Genomic DNA, 20,607 nt, shown 5'->3' with positions numbered 1-20,607 from the left:
AACTGAGGATTAAATGAGATAGCATGCTGTGTGTGGGCACACAGTTTTGGGTTGTTATTACTGTTGGCTCATTGATGTCATTGATGTCTATTGACAAGCAGCTCCTACTACAAACAGGGGAGAATGGGTTCCTCCCCTAACTCTGATTCCCTGCCACTGAGTTGTTCTCCACTTTTCACTGGCTTTAGGCCAGGCTTTTTACTGCCAGTTCTGTCACTTGTAATCACATTCTCTGTAGTCAGTTTTAGCTAGCTTTTCTTGACTTTGCAAATACCGTTGATTACAGAGAATTAGATTGAAAATGAAGGCTGGTAGTTTCCTGGGAAAGCATAAAGGGACTCTGTGATCTTTGAAAAGGCGGGGAAAGACGACTTCATTGTCAGAAAACTTGGGGCCCTGTCTAGGACCCCTTAACACTTACACATTCCTCTAGCTTGAAGAGCCCCATCAGAGTCACCTTTGTAAATTGTTCTTATCAGAATTGTTTAGGTATGTACGAAGGGTCAGGTATATACTTAGAGGAATGGTGTAGGATCTGTTGGCTTGACCACCTATGAAGGATCTGTTCCTAGTTATTCACTTCTTCAGTGTATTGTTCTAGAGAGAAATGCTTCCTAGACCTGAAAGATTTACAGCCCATTCCTAGAAGATTTCATCCACAAACCCGTTGCTTTTTATGTATCAGTTCAAAGACACAAAGTTTTTATTTACTATTCGAAGTAATATATCACTGTAGGAATTCAGTGGGAATGTCTGAATTTGCTAATATATTAATAATGATAGCAGCTTCTATCTGTGAACCATTAGTACATTGTACTGCTATTAACCTGTAATCTGGTTTTGCTTTTGGTTTTGTTCTTGGTCTTGTTTTGGTTTGGTTTGGGTTTTGTTTTTTTTTTTGTTAATGGTGAATCCAAGGCCTCACACATGATACTACACTCTACTACTGAGGTACATCTACCCCTGTCCAGTACATTTGAAACACAATATGTAAGATGTTTTCATTTCAGAATTACAAGTCTAGTAAACCTGTAGCAAAAGTTAAATATTAAAAAGCTTACATAAAGCTATTTAACCATTTTAAGTAGATTCTATACTTTTGGGTTTCCTTGTAGTTGGTCTGAACTTAATTCTAAGAGGGAGTTAGGAGAGGGATGACTCGGGCGGTTTTCCTTTTTGCCTTCTTTAGTGCATCTTTTCTTTTTATTGTACTAAACCAGACACTGTCATCTCTCAGCTGGCTTCCTTAACTCTTGTGAAGGCAGATTGGTGGGTATATTGCTGTTCAAATTGGTGTCTTCTTAAGGAGATAATACCTGAAGCAATTTACTCAGCTGCCATTTTACTCCCAGTTTGTATGCCTTTGAATTGTTTTATTTTCCTCTTTTTTTTAAAACTAAAGGCATTGCAATATAAGCAAAAATATAAAGCAAATTATAAAGCAATAAACTATTTCTTTTTTATGATCCCAAGTAAAAGCAGCTATGCTCTTTAAATTCCCTTACTTCCTAAATTTGTTATCCTAATGTCACATTTTTAAAGGATGAATTAAAAAAATACAGAAGGCCAGGTGTGGTCCATGCCTATAATCCCGCACTAAGAAGCAGAGGACTAGGAGTTCAAGGCCAGTCTAGGCTACGTAGTAAGTTCCAGGTTAGCCAGGGTTTCATAATAAGACACTGTCTCAAAAAACAAAAAAGAAGAAAAGCTAGGTCTGCCTTGTATTAACCACTTATACCTACTTGTGCCTTGTACTTAATCTTTAAGACAGCCGTACAGGGTGGGTGGCTCTGTCTTCACTTATCACCAGGTTGTAAGTGAGACATAGCTAGAGACCCCATCCTCCATACTGCATTGCTAGTGCTTAACGAGTACGTTTTTCTCTTCTTCTTTCTCCTCTCTCTCTCTCTCTCTCTCTCTCTCTCTCTCTCTCTGAGACAAGGTCTGGCTAGCCTGGCCTTTAATTCATGATCTTCTGCCTTGGCCTTCCAACTGCTGGGATTATAGGTATGCACCTCGCACCTCCTCACATGGCTCAGTGGATGCTTTTACTGCATTTTATGGATGAGGCTCAGGGAAACTAGATCTCATGCCCAGGGCCTTGCAACTTATAAACATCAGGACCAGTTCTCAAACTCCAGCATGTGTGCTTTTTCTACTATAACACAGGCCTCTGCTCAGATACCAGGTTTTGTTAGGTCTTTGAAACTTCCATGAATAACAGTTCTTTGGGATGGAAATGTTTGCCTTGTCATTGAATCAGAGTCTCAGGGTGGAGAAGACTTTGAGAACTCTAGGAAGGGAGATGGATGGGGGTACTGGTCCTGAAGATACCATAGGGGTCTAGCAATTTATATTTTAATCTGATGACTGCTTACATAATAGCTTGTATTTTTTAAATACCTGTATATGCTCTTATTATTAATACCATAACAACCATTAATTTCATAATCACTTTTTCCTCCACCACCCAACACTGAAAGTACTTTAATATTACACAGAAGTCCACCAAAAAGGTTTAGAATTTTACCCATAAAGTTTGGGATCCAACAGGACTAAACCAGGTGGAGCATGTTTAGATGATATGTGTGTTTTCCTCCTTGGATGTTCATTTTAAACAGAGAGAGATTAAGAGCATAGCATTGAGCTAGGGGTGTGGCTTGAGTAGGATAGTGTGTGCCTAGCATACATGAGGCCTTGGGTGTGGAAAAAAGAAAAGATGGCATGCTTTTGAGACCACCTGCAATTAAATGTACATTTAGTTCCTTGTTGCATGTACCGTTACTACTGTATTTGTACTTCTTACCCATAAAATAGGGTCATAATAGTACTTATCTTTCAGTGTTGTGAGAATTAAATAGGATGATGCACTTAAAGTTTTACAGAGCCTAGACCACGATACCAGTTCCTTAAACTTAGCAGTTATCACCACAGTAAGCTGAGGTGGAATTGTAGGATCCAGATCCCTGGAGCCAGTCTGCCTGGGTTTGTTCCAACTCTCAGACTGGATCCCTAGTGTGGATTTCACATCTAGATAAAATGGGGCCATTAATAGTGCCTGATTCATAGGTAGTTGTAAAGATTAAATGAGTTCATTGATTTTAAGTAATTACCATAGGATGTGGGACAGAATTAGTGCTCAATAAATGCCAGCTATTATTATTATGACTGTTTATCATCTTCCTTAATATGTTACTAACTCCATCTTAAGCTGTGGTTTATTGGAATTCTTTTGTATTGCTATTCCCTTTACTCCTCAACGTGCTTTCCAAAGCCAATTTGGGGTACATATTTTCTCTTAGAAATTTAATTTCTGCCTAATAATGGTTAACAGTAGCTCTCTTACCTCCCAGGGCATCTTGCAAAAGCATGAATTTGATGTGTCTCCTTGTCCTTGAACTCTTTGGATCAGTGGACTGTTATCTTTCGCTGACTATCCAGTGAAAGTCCTATCCAAAGCCTACAAAGATAGCATTCAGCTGCCTGAGCTTTAAAAGGTTCACTGAAAGTACATTCAGGAAACACTAAGAGACCTGCAAAAGGGTTGTTCCTTTCCTTGCAATGCATTTAAGAAGTTGTTTCTGGGGTTGACCTTTAAAACATTCTCCTGGTGTTCTAGACTTCCCTCCAATTCCCTATCTTTGTCCCTATTGTCACTGGGAGAGGAGAATATTATCCTTTCCTCTAACAGATTGGAAAGCTCCACTATGAATTCTTGGGAATTCATAGACTTCCACCAGTTAAACCCGAACAAGCTATAGAACCTTCAATAAGTTACTTACACTTTTGGAGCCTTAGTTTTCTCAGCTGTAACATGGATGTAATTTGCTCATTAAAATGTTTGTATTGATGCCTTCCTAAGCCAAGTGCAAGGCAGGGTACTACAAAGCAGTGATGAATCTGTGGTCTCTGCTCTCCTGGAGCTTGGAATAAAGAAAGAGTAAGGGCTATTAAAGAAGTAAGCAGACTGCTATGACAGGAAAAAAAAGGGACAAGTATTTTAGTGTGGTCAGAGAAGGCTTTTCTCAGCATTTAACACTAAAGCTAGGTGAGGAGCCAACCCAATTCAGAGGACAGATTAGATAGATTAGATTAGGTCCTAAGGCTGGACAGCATCCTAAAGGAACCCAAAAGAAGCTGGAAGAGGTAGAATCTGGAGGTTTAAGGAAGACTTAGAAAGCTGTTGCTATCTGTGACTTCTGGGATAATTTTTTTAAAAAGTCACATTAGATAGATTTCTGTCACATTTATAATATGATAGAAATCACATTATAAATACAGAACTAGAGACATTAGTGTTGTTGCAGATCTTCCCAAATTCAAGTTCTATAAAACATAAGTTTAGAAATTTCTCTGCTTACACCTTATAGGTTTTCTGTTCTTCTAAATAATACATTCATCAGAGATGAAAGGTCTTTCCCTTTTCACTTTGAATGCCAAGATTACATATCAGCAACATCAATACAGAGTTTATTTTCGTAAAAACCCGTATTGCTTATATTTTAATAAATTATTACAGATGATCAGAAGAGGCTGCAATTGGCTAAATGAATCTAGTGAGTCTCAGCCCTATAAGCACATTAGATTGATCAGGAGATGAAACCCAGGTAATTCTGATGTTCAGCCAGAGTGCAGAAACACTGAGCTGCTTCCCTGTTCTTAGCCAGTATCATAGGAGAGATGAGAAAGGCAGGGAGGGTGTAATCTGGAGCCATGTAGCCAATTGCAATGATATTGGTATACTGTGAATTGTCTTATAGACCTTAGTCAAGATTTGGCCAGTCTGAAGTCTAATTTTCATCACCTCCTTTTAATAGATGAAATGATAAAATCTGAGCAGTGAGTGGCTAAGCTCTACCAAGGCTGGTCTCAACATACTAAGTCCTTAGAGTTACTGGTTCCTTTAGCCTGTCTTCTGCTGTTTCTCTGCCTGCCTTGAGTACCCTCATCCCTTTTGAATGTTTTGTGTCTTCATTTTTGCCAGGGGTTCATCCCCAAAGATCCGCTCTGTTCCTTTCACATTGCCCATGACCTGTGTCCGTTCAGGTGACTTCCCTGTAACCTGCATGTGAGACAAGATCTGACGTTCTGTTTGAATCTTGGTGACTAATGCATAACTCTCCCAGAGGTGGTTGCGTTTTAACAAATACTGCATTCATGTAAGGGAAATTGATAACTGTAGACTTTTGTATATCAGCTCTGTGGACACCATCAGAGGAGCTAATTAGTAATAACAAAGACAGCAGCTGACATTTATTGAGCTTTGCTGTGGCTTACATATGGTTTGAGTGTTTCCCCCCAGGAGCTCATGTCCTGGGGGGACATGAAGAAGCTGGTTCCCAGTGAGGTGGTAGGACCTTTAGAAATGAGGTCTCTGGAAGTTAATTATATTATTGAGGATGCTGCCCTTGAATTGGATAAGGTAGTTCTCACGAGACCCTGAGTTATTGTGAGAGTGACTTGTTACAAAAGAGAAAACCTGATGCAAACCATTCTCCAGCTTTTTGTCTCACCACGTGATCTTTCCCTCTCGTGTACACTCCTGACCTGATGGCATCCACTGTGATGAATAGCCAGGGAAACCTATCCCAGAGTTTGGCCCTAAGCTGTCCGTCAAATAAATAAATTTCTCATCTTTGTAAGGTATTTCAGTATAATAACAAAATAGGGCTGATTGCCTCCATAAGCTTACCCCCAACCCTGCCCAATTCTACTCTGTACCTTATAGTATGAATAAGTTGCTTTTCTAATTTTATAAAGCCTTGCATTTCTCCAGACATCTCAAACTAGCAGGAGCACCAGTCACGGGGAGAGAGGAGGCACTCCATTAAAGCCAGGTATTTTGCAACAGTCTCTCATTTGGGTTTCAAAGAACGGCAGCTTTCATTTCTTCATTTGGACAAAACTGGAATAATGAGGTTGCCACAGGGTTAATGCTGCCAAGGATTTAAGGACCTGCCAGATAATCTCTCCTGCTTTCATATTGAGCAGAGATTGGAGGAAACTGCTACAAGGATTTGTTTCATAAATGAAAAAGGGAAGGTGAAATCAAAGAATTAAAATATAAAAGGTCACAGATCAAAAGCACAGACCTCTCAGCTAGTGGGGGCTAAGGTTTTTAAGCCTTGCCTTGGAGTTCTGATAAGAGCATGTCATTCTGGGTGCTTCCAATGTAGTTGTAATTCCAGATGAAAAGTGAATAGAGTAAAATATCACTAATGTAGAGCCCACAAATTATAAACTGTGGCTGCTTGTGATTGGTTTATATTTGTGGTGTATATGGTTAGTAATTAAGTGATAAAAAGTCTAAACAGAGTCCTGATTTTATTAATTTGAAGGTATGAAACCAAAGACCTCTGGTCCAAAATCAGTTTTCATGATAGGCTGCGCACACACACCCAGTACAAGAAGTTTTAAGTTTCTTAAAAATGTCTTACCTTCGCCTAATGTTCTGCTTTCCCCAGCTGTGACCTTAAGGCAAAGTTATTTCACCTTTCTATGCCTTAGTTTCCTCATTTGTCAAATGGTGGGGCAGTGATAGTTGTGCTTACTCGTAGGGTGGTTGTGAGAGTTAAAAAACACATAGACCATAGCTCTGGTTTTTCATCATCAAATCATTGCACTTCATACAGATATCATAGGTCAGCAGGTTTTAAAAATTCTTTCTTCCTGTGTTGACCCAAACTATTTACTGTCAAATAGTAGACAAAAAATGTTCATGGAATGCCTAAAATGATGAGTAGCATATCCATCACATGCAATAACATTGGCCCTGCTTCTCACCAGGAACTCTGATAAGCTTTTTTTCTATTTACATTATATAACATTGTCATTGTTCAGCACTGGGCCTAGAGTGGAACCAGACTCTCAAAAGTAAGGTGGCAGGTTCCTTACTACAGTAACAGGGATTTTCTTAGAAATCTCGCTTTTTAAATACTATTTCCATACACATGCACACCTTCTACCAAGTGGAAATGAATCTCCTAGTTAGAATGGTTGGAAAGTTTAGGGTCCTCATAGTCCTTCACATCAAGAGTGAAGGACTTCAGCTACTAATGAGCTACTTCTCTCTTTAGTTGTAGGGAAGATGGCTAAAGGGATGGGGGCCTTTAGTTGTGGCCACAAGAGTAGTTTTAGAATACAGAACACAGCAAGAATGGATTTTTCAGTAGACATATTCAGTGATTCAGAGGGAACATGAAAGAACTGGCCATTTAAGGGCAGGAAGACACAGAAAGGGAGAAACAAGAAAGCTATTCTTTCTTGCTTTGCAAGTTTTCCAAGTCTTGCTTGCAGGAAAGCAACATGAAAAGTGGGAGGAGATTTGGTCAGCTTTGCCTCTGTCTTTCTATAAAACATGGGTGAGTGTACATCATCTTCCTGACTCAGTTTCCTTACCTATGAGATGGGTTTAGTACTAGTTTAGAGAGTTGTTGCAAGAATTAAATAATAGAATTTGCATACAGTACCTAGCACTATAGGTTCTCATTAAGAAAAAAATTTGTTGTCTTGCCCCAAACAAACTAAAATACCTTGGAAAAGCCATAGTTTTTTATGCTCAAAGATTTTGGAGATGAGATCTCTGTGAAGTTGTAGGTGTTCTGCATGTACCTCATTTCCTACATGTTTTTTTTTTTCTTTTGCAGTTATTGGATGGGTACAAGATATACCTGTTTCTCTAGGGCAGAGTAGGTGTCTGAATGTTTACTGCATGAAAACTTTGAAATGATCATAATGGTCTAAGCAGCTCTGTTTCTAAGCACTAACTTAGGAAGTAAAGTGAGCTTTATTATTTAATTTTTTCCTCTTTCCACATATCAGCCTCAGCCCTGTTGTGTCAGGCTTACTGCTAAAGTCATTAATGATGTTCACTTCTGGTTTGTGACGCAGAGCAATTCAACAGAATGATGGGAGGAAATCATTTCATTGCTGAATACCATTTCCAACAAAAATGGCACCATGACATACACTAAGCTGCCTAAAACAAGCATGAGGGTTGTCTTCTTTTGGGAGACAGAAACAAACTTTCATCAGAATTAACTTAAGCCATTTCTGTGTGCCTTTCTACCTGCTTTGCAAACATGAAGCCCTGAGTTCATACCCCAGTCTCCCACCCACCCCCCCAAAAAAAAAAAACAATGTAGTAGCAGTGATGGTCACTGGGTGTAAAATGGGAAATAACAAGTACTGTTGGGTTTCTTCTGTCTCCTGTTTTCTTCAGTGACTTTGCATTATTTTGATGAAAAGTCAACTCTGTAAAAAGACAAGCCTCAGAGCTATAAAACGTTCAGGTGGTTTGGGGTGGGTTTTATTTGTTTTTTACAGTACTGGGGTATGAACTCAGGGCCCTGTGTTTGCTAGGCCCTAACACTACCACTTGAGCCTCACACCTAGCCCTTTTTGCTTTAGTTATTTTTCAGATAGGGTCTGAAGCTTCTGCCCAGAGCCAGCTCAGACACTGAGCTTCCTACTTCTCCTTCCCTCATTAGGGTGAGCGAACCAGACCAGCCTTTAGTCTTCCTTTTTGACAGGTGTGGCAGCTCTTTGAGCTTTTGAAAGAGACCACCCGGGAGCACCTGCGGGAACATCATACTCTCCTGCACTCTGTACATCTTTCAGGGCCTGGACTGGATGATTCACATACCCTAGAGAAGTTACTCTTGAATAATGCACTTCAAGTCTCTTTTTTGCTGTATCTTGAGACCCTAGCTCCTGTTATAGCTTTAATTATGGCACTCATCAGACTAGTCTGTCTTACTCTCACCCCCTTCCACCAGCTGCCCCCTGAAATGCAGTTCACTTCCCTGATCAGCTTCCTTTAGGCTCTTGCCAGAGTTCCTGGCATGTGAATGCTTAGCACCCTTCCCGCTCCTCTGTTCAGGATCCCCTGCTGCCCACTGAGCCCTCCTCCTGCCCGAGGACTTTGCACCTCTCTTCTGCACTCTTCCCACTCATGCTGCTTATCACACTCCCTCCTCTCCCAGGTCTTCACTGGGAGGCCCAGGGTGCACACAAGAGCTCAGACCTATGTTCCCGGAGCACCTGATGTGTTCAGGTACACGCTCAGGTCCATTCTCCAGAGCTACTTGGTGGCAGTGACCACATGTTCTTCAGTGTGCTTATAATGTGAAAGAGGCTTAATAAGTCTCTACCAAATGAAGAAGTAAGAGGTATTCCAAATTCTAACATTTCTCCTTTCATCAACTCTGAAAGTAAGTACTTAGGCAAGAATCAATAACCTGAGACTATATTAAAGTGGAAAGTGGAACTTAATCTTTGGAACTTTTGCTCTGTACTTCTGAGCCTTATTCTTCTGAGAAGAGGAGGAGATCCTGTGTTGGGACAACCAGCTGTTCACGAGATATATCATAATGTCACTGTCTTCCAAGCTGTGCCTTCATTTCTTCATCTAGAAAAGGAAACTAAAAAGGATGTCTCCTTCAGGGAGGTTGTGAGGCAGTATATGTAAGGTGCTTAGAATGTAGTCATTTCAGTTGATGTTTGAGTTGCGCAGGCAACTGTGAAAAAATGTATGCCCTTAGTGGGAAGAAAGACAAGAAGCAAATAAGGAGTGATAAGAGACAGGAAGGAATACAGCAGGGCATAAGAGGATAGACTGTCATGGGGAGGGTCAGACCAGGGACTACCACCTCTGATGACATGGTGACTGGTTGAAAAACCTGAAAGGAGGGAATCTGGGATGAGGGCATGCTCAGAAGTGTGGGCAGCAGGAGGAGCCAAGGCCCCTCCCCAGCAGAGGGCACTAGGATCCAGTGGCAGAAACTGAAGCAAGAGGATGGGGTCTGTGCTTGGTACCTGGAGGTGTCAGGGTATAGACTGGGGCTTTTATTCTGAATGGGACTGGAATAACAGCAAGGACTGAAGTCATTGATGTTTCCTGAGTTTTTTTTTTTTTTTCTCTCCTGTATTTAACAAAAACATTTCCTTAACTATCCCTCCGTGATTTAGCCCAGAGCAAGTCATTTAGTTTTTTTCTTTGATTTTAGTCCACTGAAACCCCAGGAAAGATTAAGTCTTCTTTAATCAATATACCTATAATTTACCTCTAAATGTCAAGAAAGTGCTCTGGAATTTTGGAAAGTGATACAAACATCTGGAATTACTGTTATTGCTGAGTGATTCCTGTGCTTCTGATACATTGGTACTTGGACTTAGGTTGAACATGCTTACTGCCCTTTCTAATGTTCCAGGGATCAACATTGGGTGAGTCAGCTGCTTCAACAGCTACAGATTGTCTTGTTTTCTCCTGAAACGTCATGTTTGGGTGATAAGTCACTTGTCATCCACCTCACTGGCAGCTCAGTGTGAGGGAGAGGAGGAGCACTGTGTATAGACAAAATGTGTCAGTGTCAAGTGAAGCTCATGTTAATGAAGCAATGCCAGTTCAGCAGACTGGACAGACTTCTAAGGGAATAAATACCATCAGTCATCACCCGTGATGTTGTGAATCAATCCTGGAGTGACTTAAACTATAAACAGCCCTTGTCAGACACTTTCCAGCTAAAGACTTTTAAATGAGGCTGAGTGGTGCGATTGGACTTGTCTGAATGCAGGTAATACTCAGCCAGGTGGTTTTTCCTTTTCTTAAGATTTTGCGTCTAGTGCTTGGTATATCCATTGGTAAGAAATACCACAAAATACTAGATTTGGAAAGAATAAGAAATCATTACATTAGCCCTCTGCCACATTCAAATATGAACAATGACTAAAAATTCTCCAGTTTTTCAAAGACAGATTTCTCTACTTAGAAATCCTGAAGCCTCTTATTATGCATAATCAGCTTAAGCTTGGGAAGTTCTTCCTTATGTCTGGACCAAGTCTTCCATGGTTTGAATGCATGTCTTTTCATCTGTGCAAATGGAAAACAGCTGCCATCCTTTCCTGATAACAACTTGTGTATTTGAAGGCAGTTATTAAGTTCCCCCCAGCCTTCTTCCTCTGGACTAAGTTATGCCTTTAACCCATCTTCAAAGTTTCCCTTTCCCACCCCTTTAATCATCTCTTGACCTCCCTAAGCCTTTCTGCATTCTTCTTTAACTGTGGATTCCTAACTGGAGGATAATACTCTGCAAGTCTCACCATGCACTGAGGTTGCTTCCTCTTCAGGTGGTCCTATGTCATTGTCATTCATAAAGGAAGTGCAGTGTTATCAGCATCCTAAAAGATGAGCCTTAGGACTCAGAATTCCTTACCTGAACTGGACCTAGCTTTGTGGCCACAGGTGCCAGTTTTGGAGTCTGAGGCCTTTAGAAGCCAAGCCCCAATCTACTCTAGGAGACACGTGCAGCGCACCCCTGCCTCCCGCCTCCCTTTCTGGGTTTAGCAGCTGTTTCAGTGCACAGGAGTCCTTTCCCAGGACTCTCCTGTGCTGTGCTTCTTGCTCCATGTCTAAGTCAAAGGGACACAGAGTGATTATGAAACGCTTTGGGTCTCACTTCCTCTCCTGTTGAGGTTAGATAGATAGATATGGGATAAGAGGCATCGCTTCCTGCGTCTGATCTCATTGAAATCACAGAAGGGGGAAGACCTCGGAAGGTAAACAGAAATTAGCTGTCTAGTGCCGGTTGTTTAGGAGAGGTGCAGTGTCATTGAAGTCGTCTTGATCATATACCAGCTCTGTTGTTTGGGACTTCGATTGGTTCATTGATATGACCTCTCTCTATCCCTTTCCCCCGTCTTGATCATATACCAGCTCTGTTGTTTGGGACTTCGATTGGTTCATTGATATGACCTCTCTCTATCCCTTTCCCCCTATGTTTTCCCTAAAAACTTAAAACTCCTTGGGTGGAAACCATGACTGTTAGTTGAGGTAGGTATGCTATTCATTTCTTACTTCCATAGGCTTCTCTTGTTGAAGCAGAGCCCAGCTCAGATACTCAGGTAGTGCGTTCTTCTGTTGTCCCTGAAAGAAACAGGGATGGAGGCATTGGTGTGGGCCTTGAACAAGTGCAGACAAGAGGGCCAGAAGGCTTATGTGGCAAGACTCCCTCAGTTAGCCTGGCTGTCTTTATGTGTGTCAGGCTAATAGTGATGGGAAGTGATAGGAAATCCTTATCGTATTTCCCCTTCAGATATTAGGCCTTACTAAACGATGCCTCACAGGTGGTAATTGGCCTTGCACTTTTGAGAAATGTAATGTAAATTGTGCGTTGCCACCAAGAATTGTGGATACATGGCACATCAGGTTTTGGATAATTGATCACTGGAGTCATTCTGAATTTATGAATGCAGCACAACTTGGCTACGTTTTACAATAGTGCCAACTGTGTGCTCTCCCAGTCTTCTCAAGGCGTGAGGTGGCTTATTCTTGGTTCCATTCTGATTCATCACCAGGATATTTATCTACAATGAAAAGATACTTAGCAGGGCACCTAATTGTTTCCCTTCTTCAGTAAGATTTAGAATTCTAAATCAGGCTTAAAGTGTCTTCTTTATCCCTGAGCAGACCTTGTGAGCGCCCACTGTACTGTGGGGTAGGGAACCTGCAGGCAAGCAGGCAGTGCTGACTTCTCCATTGTTTTCCTTGTCCAGTCTAACAGGCAGCCAGCTAAGTTGAACCTCCTCACCTGCCAGGTGAAGCCAAATGCTGAGGACAAGAAGTCTTTCGACCTGATCTCACGTGAGTCCTTTATAAAAACTCTCTGAGTTGGTTACTACAGACTCTTTTTAACACATTTCCATTCTCTGGATAGTGAAGCAGCAGTTTTTCAAGCAGGACTCCTCAGAGTCATTCCTGAACAGCCTTTTGTGTTCCTGCCTGTGCTTCTCTAGGAAGTCCTCTAAAGTTTTGTTTGTGTTTATTTGGTTTTTGTTTTGAGACTGGGTCTCACTATATTGCCCAGGCTGGCCTCAACACCTGGGCTCAAGCAATCCTTCTGCCTCAGCCCCCTGAGTAGCTGGGACTACGGGTGCACATCAGATTTTTCGAGCGTGCTGAGCCCACCTATAGCTGGGAAGGCCTGACAGTGTCAGATCTGGTCAGACAAATCTGACACAGATAAATATTTATTTACTTACTTTTTGGCAATACTGGGATTTTAAGCTCAGGGCCTAGGCAGGTGCTCTACCACTGAACCACACCCCTATCTCTTTTTTTTGCATGTTATTTTTTGTATAGGGTCTCACTTTTTTCCCCCAGGGGCTGGCTTTGGACCACGATTCTCCTACCTGTACTTCTCGTGTAGCAGGAACCACAGGTGTACCATCATGCCCAGCTTATTTGTTGAGATGGAGGGCTTACTAACTTTTTGCCCAGGCTAGCCTTAAATTATAATGCTTTCAATCTCGGCCTCCTAAGTAGCTGAGATTACAGGTGTGAGCCACTATGCCTGGCCTAGCATCTGACCATATTTAGAATGTGAATAGATTCTAGGTTTGTTAGTACATTGAACTAATTGGGTGCTTATCCATTAGTACACAGCTTTATCCCTTTTTGCTCTGGCTCCCATGGATGTACTTACTGCCCCCACACTGCAGCTGAAGAGACGCCTCCTTGTAAAGAGCAGCTATCAGGGATAGTGAAGCGATTCACTGCTGTCCTGAAATCCTGCAGCACATGCGGTATTGTTCCCTCTCAGGCCCAGCAAGGCAGGCCAGCAACCAGAGAACATGATCTATGTGTAGAAGTGCAAAAAATACATTCCTGCCCTTGAAATCCTTCTGGTGCACTTGTGTGCCTGGACGCTCAAAAACAGTCCTAACCCAAAAGATGGAGTGATCCTTGAGTCTCTTATGATGCACTGAGCTGGATTCTGCAGCATCTCTGTAGAATTCAGTTGGAATTACAATTTGGCTTCAAAAAGCCAAGAACCCCTAAATTTTGAGAATCTGTAGGTTATTAGTAACATTTGTTAGTTGTTAAGCATATAATGTGCTGGGTGCTTTATTATTTATACATGTGCTTTTTATATATTGTTGCCAATTCTCACAAAATCCCTACCAGTTTCCCATTTTACAGAAGAAGAAACAGGCTTAGAGAAGTTTGGTGACTTGCACAAGTTCATATAGCAATAAAGTAGGGATTTATTGCTACTCTGTGTTGCTACTACCCATGTGTATGCTGTGACATACTCATTGTCTTGCTCTCTGAGGGATGTGAATGCCCAGCCTCAAGTAGTCACATAAGGAAGTGCTAAGTAAATGTTTTTTTATCTAAATATTTGAAACATACTTGTAAATCTTGAATCTTAACAAAGTACTTTCCTCATGGACACCTTCCCAGGCCTTTCCTTCCCATCCCTGGTGGCAGAGATTGACCCTCTTTCTTCCTTGGAGCCTAGTTCAACCAGAATCAGGCCAAGCACCAGCACTAGGAGGAAATTGTGCAGAGCTACACTGCAGGTGGAGTCCCAGACGGGCAGGAAACTGAGGCTCCTTTCTGAAAAGGAGATACTAGCACACTCCACTGTGTCACTGCAACCCATCTGGGTCAGATGGAGCCTCTCCCCCACCCCCGTTGTTTCAAAAGAGGTGCCTAATGTGTGCATGGTATTTGTAATATATTATTGTATTCCTTTTGCACTTAAGAAAAATAATATTGAAAAAAATGGGTTGTTTGGCTGCTAAAACATAGTGATGTAAAAAAAAAATTCCTGCTTATACTGCGTGGGTTTTTTTGTTTTGTTTTGTTTCTTTTCAGGAACTTTAAAAACCTTCATTTTGCCTAGAGATACTCTGCTTTGTGAGGTTTCACTTTTTTTCTCTCTTTTGTATTTAGATAATAGGACTTACCACTTTCAGGCAGAAGATGAGCAAGATTATATAGTGTAAGTAGTTTTGATATAACAGCCCTGTGCCTTAAATTGAAAATGCAAACACTTGTAGTGGCTCTCTGCGGTCCTTTCCTGCTGCCTCTGGGCTTTCACACTTTGTTATTGTTTCTTCTGGGGTCCTCTGTCCTGTCTGCCCAGGAAATGCTAGTGTCTGCTGTAAGATTCAGGTCAAGCCTTGGCACCCCAGGATTATTGCTCCATCCTCCTGCCCACGGTCCATCACATTACTCTGCACTCCTGTGGTACATGTCCACAGCCCTCTAGAAACAAAGGGCTTCTTGAGGAAAGGGCTGTGGTTCACCCAGCCTTCCATCACACTGCCTGCACTTGGAAAAGGCCTGCTTGCTCAGTACTGATGCCCAAGTGCACGAGCCAGTCTCCCTGCATGCTTGGCTGCGTGCTGGGAAGTAGGGCAGCCTCAACTGCAAGGAAGAACACTGGCAGTAGCCTCTCACTGGGCAATGCTGCACAGGTAGAGGGAGCCCAGTGCCAGGGGAGGAATCAGGTTGGGTGTCCCATGCTACTGGCTTGTAGTCCTGAGCCAGCTCCTTCTCTTTTCCTTCCTGGAGTCTGCCTGGACTGTGAAAGGCAACATGTGATTATTGGACTCTCATCTGCTTACATTGGTATAAAAGCAGGCCATTAAGCCTTTTTTAGTACTTTTTTTTTTTTTTTTTTTGGTGGTGCTGGAGTTTGAACGCAGGGCTTTTATGTTTGTTCAGCAGGTGTTCTACCACTTGAGCCACACCTCCAGTACTTTTTACTGTGGTTATTTTGGAGATAGGGTCTCACTTTTTACCCATGCTGACATGGATCGTGATCCTCCTGTGTTATGCTTCCTGCCATAGCAAGAATGGTGAACACACCACTACACCCAACTTCTTTCTGTTGAGAAGGGGGTCTCACAAACCTTTTTTTTGCTCCGGCTGGCCTGGAACCATAATCCTTCCAATCTCAGCCTCCCATATAGCTCGAGATGACAGGTGTATGCTGTAACACCAGCTGTTGGTTGAGATGGGGTCTCACAAATGTTTTGCCCAGGCTGCCCTCAAACCACCATCCTCCTGATCTCAGCCTCCCCAGTAGCTAGGATTACAGGTCTGAGTCACTGATACCTGGATTTTTTTTTTAACAACTGCTATTTATTTACTTGTGGTACTGGGAATTGAACCCAGGGCCTCATGCTTACTAGGCAAGCATTTTACCACTTGAACTGCACCTCCAGCCCACATTTTTCTTATTTCTAACAAGCTCTTGGAGTAATATGGACCAAATTTCATGAACTATGGTAGTTCTTGCCCCATCAGTGATACACAGTAATTATTATTTTGTATCTTCTAATTATTATTTTCTACTTCCAGAGCTACACAGAATTCTGTTCACACCCATTTCACCTGACATGTCTTCTTTCCTTCTCTCTCTCTCTCTCTCTCTCTCTCTTACACACACACACACACACACACACACATATATACTTCTTTGCAGTGTTGTACTTTTTTCCCCACCTCAGACAGAGAATAATAAAGGAATCTGAAGGAGAATAGGAAACTGAAAGAAGCTATGTAGAGTTGGGAGAAACAGCAAAGAGGGAAAGAAACAGATGAGAGAGAAATAAGACAAAGACAGCAAGATTCACGTATCAGTTCATCCATCTGAATACTTAACACCAGCTAGGTGCCAAGAACTCACTAAACAGAGTCCAGCCCTCCAGGAGAAGATAAGCAGTGTAACATGGTGCAGGTGCTAAGTGCAAGGACAGAGGCAGAGGAAGCTATGTGCTGGGGAAACCTATGCTCAGTCGCACACCCCTTTGGGTTCTTAAGTTGTTGCTCAGAAATTATTTCCCAGAGGAAGGTAAGCATGAGCTGGCTCAAGAAGGTGTAAATAATCTCCCTTCAGGTAGGAAGACCTGATGGGAGGAGCAACAGGATGGCTTAATGTTTTGGGTATAATGTCAACTGAAGGGTGGCTAGGAACCACATGAAAAAGGGAGACGTCAGGAGGCTTGTCAGGTTCTGAGACAAAAATTCTGTTCATTGAGATCATACTTTGCAAAGTATACTTTGTACTTCATTAATCCTCACAATCCCAGGAAGCACAAACTTTAATCCCTAATTACAAATGAGGAAACAGGCCTGGTGTGCCCATGGTCACAAATCCTAGTACTAGTACACTAGGACTGCCAGGCAGAACTCCATTATAGAGGGGAATATTGATTCCCCTCTATAATTCCACTCTTTCGTCTTTCCCCTTCCTCAAAGCCCTAAGTAGAAGGCAAGTGAGAAATTTGTGTGAGGCAGGGAATGTATCCATTTCATCTTTGTTCCCTTCTAGCTCAAGCCCAGGCCTTCAATGTATCATTTACTCTTATAATCTAAAAGTAATTCAGTCCATTCTGTTAGACATGTTGGCTTCTTGCCTATAGGCTGTAACACTCTTGGGGTTGGGGTTAGGGTTAGGGTTTCTTAGTGCACACAGAAATTGGTACACATTTTGCACATTGAATCTCTTTGGGTGTGATGGTGATAGGGGACTTCATCTTGAGTGGTGCAGTAGGCAATGGTAGTACACAGAGAAAGTACGGGCCCCAGTTCCATTTACCTCCAGATTTGCACAAAAGCAGCTTCACTGCATCGAGTTTCTTTCCTGTGTGAAAATGTCCAGTGAAATTAAATGAAGAAATTCCTCTCAACCAAGGAAGGAGGTAGGAATCAAAAAGAGCAGATGCATGTTTGAAGTTCAGTGACTTGCCTTCTAGTCTAGGTTCTGTCGATTAGTGGCTTTTGTAGGCAGATGTTTTCACATCAGTAAGCAGCTGAGAAGATGGGGTAATGTCTCACTCGCAGGACTTTGAGAGAATAAAATGTGGGAAGTTCTTACCATAGTGATTTTTTTTCATCCTGAAAACTCAAAGTGATTTTAAAATACTAAAATAAAATACAGTTGTGCTTTATATAGTTTCTTACGCTGTTCGGTATGCCTGTTACTTTAAAGTTAAAAATATTGTCATAACAATCACTTTGATTCTTGACCCTTTTGAAATGTAGCCTTCTATTCCACCAAATTTAATTTTCTCCTAAAAAATTAATTGGCCTTTAAATACCTGTTTTCTGATTATCAAGATAAACTTTTTTTTAAATCATGAGCCCTGGGATAAAGAGAGGTATGGTACAATAAAAGGATTCTGAAAAGGGGTCAACAGAAGTAGGTTTTCCTCCCAGTCTGACCCAGTCTGTCTCAGGACCTTGGGCAAGTCATATGGCTTTTCTGGCTTCCTCTTCTCTAAGGTGTTTTAGGCCCTAACCTGAAGGCTCATGGAGAATTGTTTCAAAAACTGAATTTAGCACATAGAAAAACACTGGTCTATATTACGTAATAAAAACAAAACAGAGACTGCAGTCAAGGTGGAGGATCCGGTAACAGCTGCTCAGCCAATGATATGTGCAGTGATTAGTCCTGTTGGATACAGTTTCTTAAATTGTTTTTAACAAAACAATTTCTGGTTTCTAAGTTGATACAAATAATAGAAAAATAATACATAATTTTAAATGTATCAGATGATCTGCCCATACCTAGACTGTTGGTTCTGAAGTATTGCATGTTCTGCTTCACAGTAGGAAAGCAAAGCAAGACACATGTGTTTCACATAACTCACTGCAAGTGACCACCACCTAGGGTCAAAGGTGTGACTTGCAAGTATGTACTCCAAGCAGTTTGTTTTGGCTTTTAATTCTCGTGCTGTTGCTGTAATCTTCAAAAAACTTGTTGTAGATAGTGCTTTGCTTCATACTCATGTCGTCCTACAGTCTATCAAAAACCAACAGACTCACTTCTGAGACTGAGAATTATCAGTTGAGAGCAAACAGTAGTTGTCCATGCAGTAGATACAAAGACAGCAATGTTTGGTAGTGTTTTTCATTTTAAGTTTGAAAAGTAAATTTGGATTTTTTTTCCTCATTCAGGAAAGTAATACAAGCTCATTATAGATTTGGAAAAATTACAGAAAGGTACATAGTTCATCAGTCTCCCCCATCAGTTTTTTCCTAAGGAAAATCACTCAGAGAAAAGCAATACTAGCATTTTGGTGAAATTCCTTCTAGGCTTTTCCTTTTCCTTTTATATATATAAAAAATTGAGATTATATCATATAACAGATTTTTTTCCTGCTAAGAACCTTTCTCCAGTGTCAGCCAAAAATTATTTGTAAGTTAAATTTTAATGCATGCTAAGATATTCTACTTTGTGGCTACTTTATGCTTTATTAAACAACACCCTGTTGTTTTTAGGTTTTATGCACAGGTTGGTAGCAAAGAGTTATTTGTTTACTACATATGGTGGTCTTAACCTATACTCAAATAGGCTGCATTCTTTGTTTCTTATTATAAATGCCTTTTGGCTGCTATGAAATATCCCTTCATTTTCACTTTTGACTCCCACAAAAAGAAACGCTTCTTGCTAACTCTCATTCATCTCTCACATCTCTTTCTTGCCCTTTCATTGGATTAGTTCCTCATCCAGCACTCTTCATTCTGCCCACATAGAAACACAAGCACCTGTGTATTTATTCCTGTAAATCCTCAGTTACATTGGTTTTTACTTTTCTCATTTATTTCAGTCATCTCTCTCATTTTTTTTTCCCCATGTGTGACTTTCTTTTTTTTTTTTTTTTTTTTTTTTTGGCATTGCTGAGACTCCAACCCAGGGCCTCAAAGTTTGCTAGGCAAGTGCTCTGCCCCTGAACACTAAATTCCCAGTCTTTAACTCTATCTTTTCCTTTCATTTTAGTTTTTTTATTTTTATTTTTTTTTTTTTTTTTGTGCTTTATGGAGAGGAAGTTTCTTGAAACTTCTTGATGAGAGTAGGTTTTTGTAATGGAGGCAGAAAACAATGGTCATACCCTTTAGAGGTCTCCTTCCTCTGGTATTTTGATCACAGATGGATATCAGTATTGACGAATAGCAAAGAAGAGGCCCTAACCATGGCCTTCCGTGGCGAACAGAGCACAGGGGAGAACAGCTTAGAAGATCTGACAAAAGCCATTATTGAGGATGTCCAGCGGCTCCCTGGGAATGACGTCTGCTGCGACTGTGGCTCGTCAGGTATTCATCCCCATACTTGTTAAATGTCCTGTTTTCCTGTACAATGTAAAATGAGCCTTCTCTCTTACAGACACACTTAGATACACCCACAATGTGCATTTTCCCACCACTGAGCTGCTCTTACCTATGCTGTTTTGTCTGCATAGATGGTTACCTGCCACAGTGCTCCCTTTCCAATAGGGTCAGTTAAATAAGTACTGGAACATATGGAAAGATCACAGAATATGGTTTCCACATTTTAAATCAAAGTCTACTACTCAGGACAGTCTCATGCCAAGCTCTTTGCTATTCTGATCTGCAGGTACCTAACCCTAAAAATGGGATAGCGGATCTCTCATTATAAATACTTGACAAAATAGTGCATATAGAATCAGCTGGCATATGACACAGTGAAGCCCTCCCCAACCTCTGTATCATAGTGGTCTCCCCTTCCCACAAACTTCTGTTTTCAGGTGCATTGTATTACCAATGAATGTATCATCAGTAGCTAACATCTGTGGAGTGGGTCCACTATACTAAGGATTGTGCTAGGTATTTTGCTTGTATGATCACAATGAATCCTCACCGAAGCTCTGTGAGCAAGATGCTAATATCTTCATCTGTAAGAGGAGAGGTTAAGCCAGGTGCTGGTGGCTCACGGCTGTAATCCTAACTACGCAGGAGGCAGAGATCAGAAGGATCGAAGTTCAGAGCCAGCCCGAGCAAATAGTTTGCAA

The 20,607-nt window shown here is 41.3% G+C and overlaps 1 protein-coding gene across 5 annotated transcripts in view; it reads left to right on the top strand.

Moving 5' to 3' along the window:
- Positions 1-20,607, top strand: part of Asap1 (ArfGAP with SH3 domain, ankyrin repeat and PH domain 1) — a 325,249-nt gene that overhangs the window by 254,309 nt on the left and 50,333 nt on the right. For all 5 annotated transcript variants that reach the window (XM_074069229.1, XM_074069232.1, XM_074069228.1 and 2 more), the window contains 3 exons: positions 12,553-12,640; positions 14,738-14,786; positions 19,728-19,891. In XM_074069229.1, the coding sequence (XP_073925330.1) occupies positions 12,553-12,640; positions 14,738-14,786; positions 19,728-19,891 (301 nt within the window). The remainder of the gene's footprint in view (positions 1-12,552; positions 12,641-14,737; positions 14,787-19,727; positions 19,892-20,607) is intronic.

This window comes from Castor canadensis, chromosome 3 (genome assembly GCF_047511655.1).
Source record: "Castor canadensis chromosome 3, mCasCan1.hap1v2, whole genome shotgun sequence".
Taxonomy (NCBI): Eukaryota; Metazoa; Chordata; class Mammalia; order Rodentia; family Castoridae; genus Castor; species Castor canadensis.
This window is presented reverse-complemented; position numbering and strand designations above follow the sequence as displayed.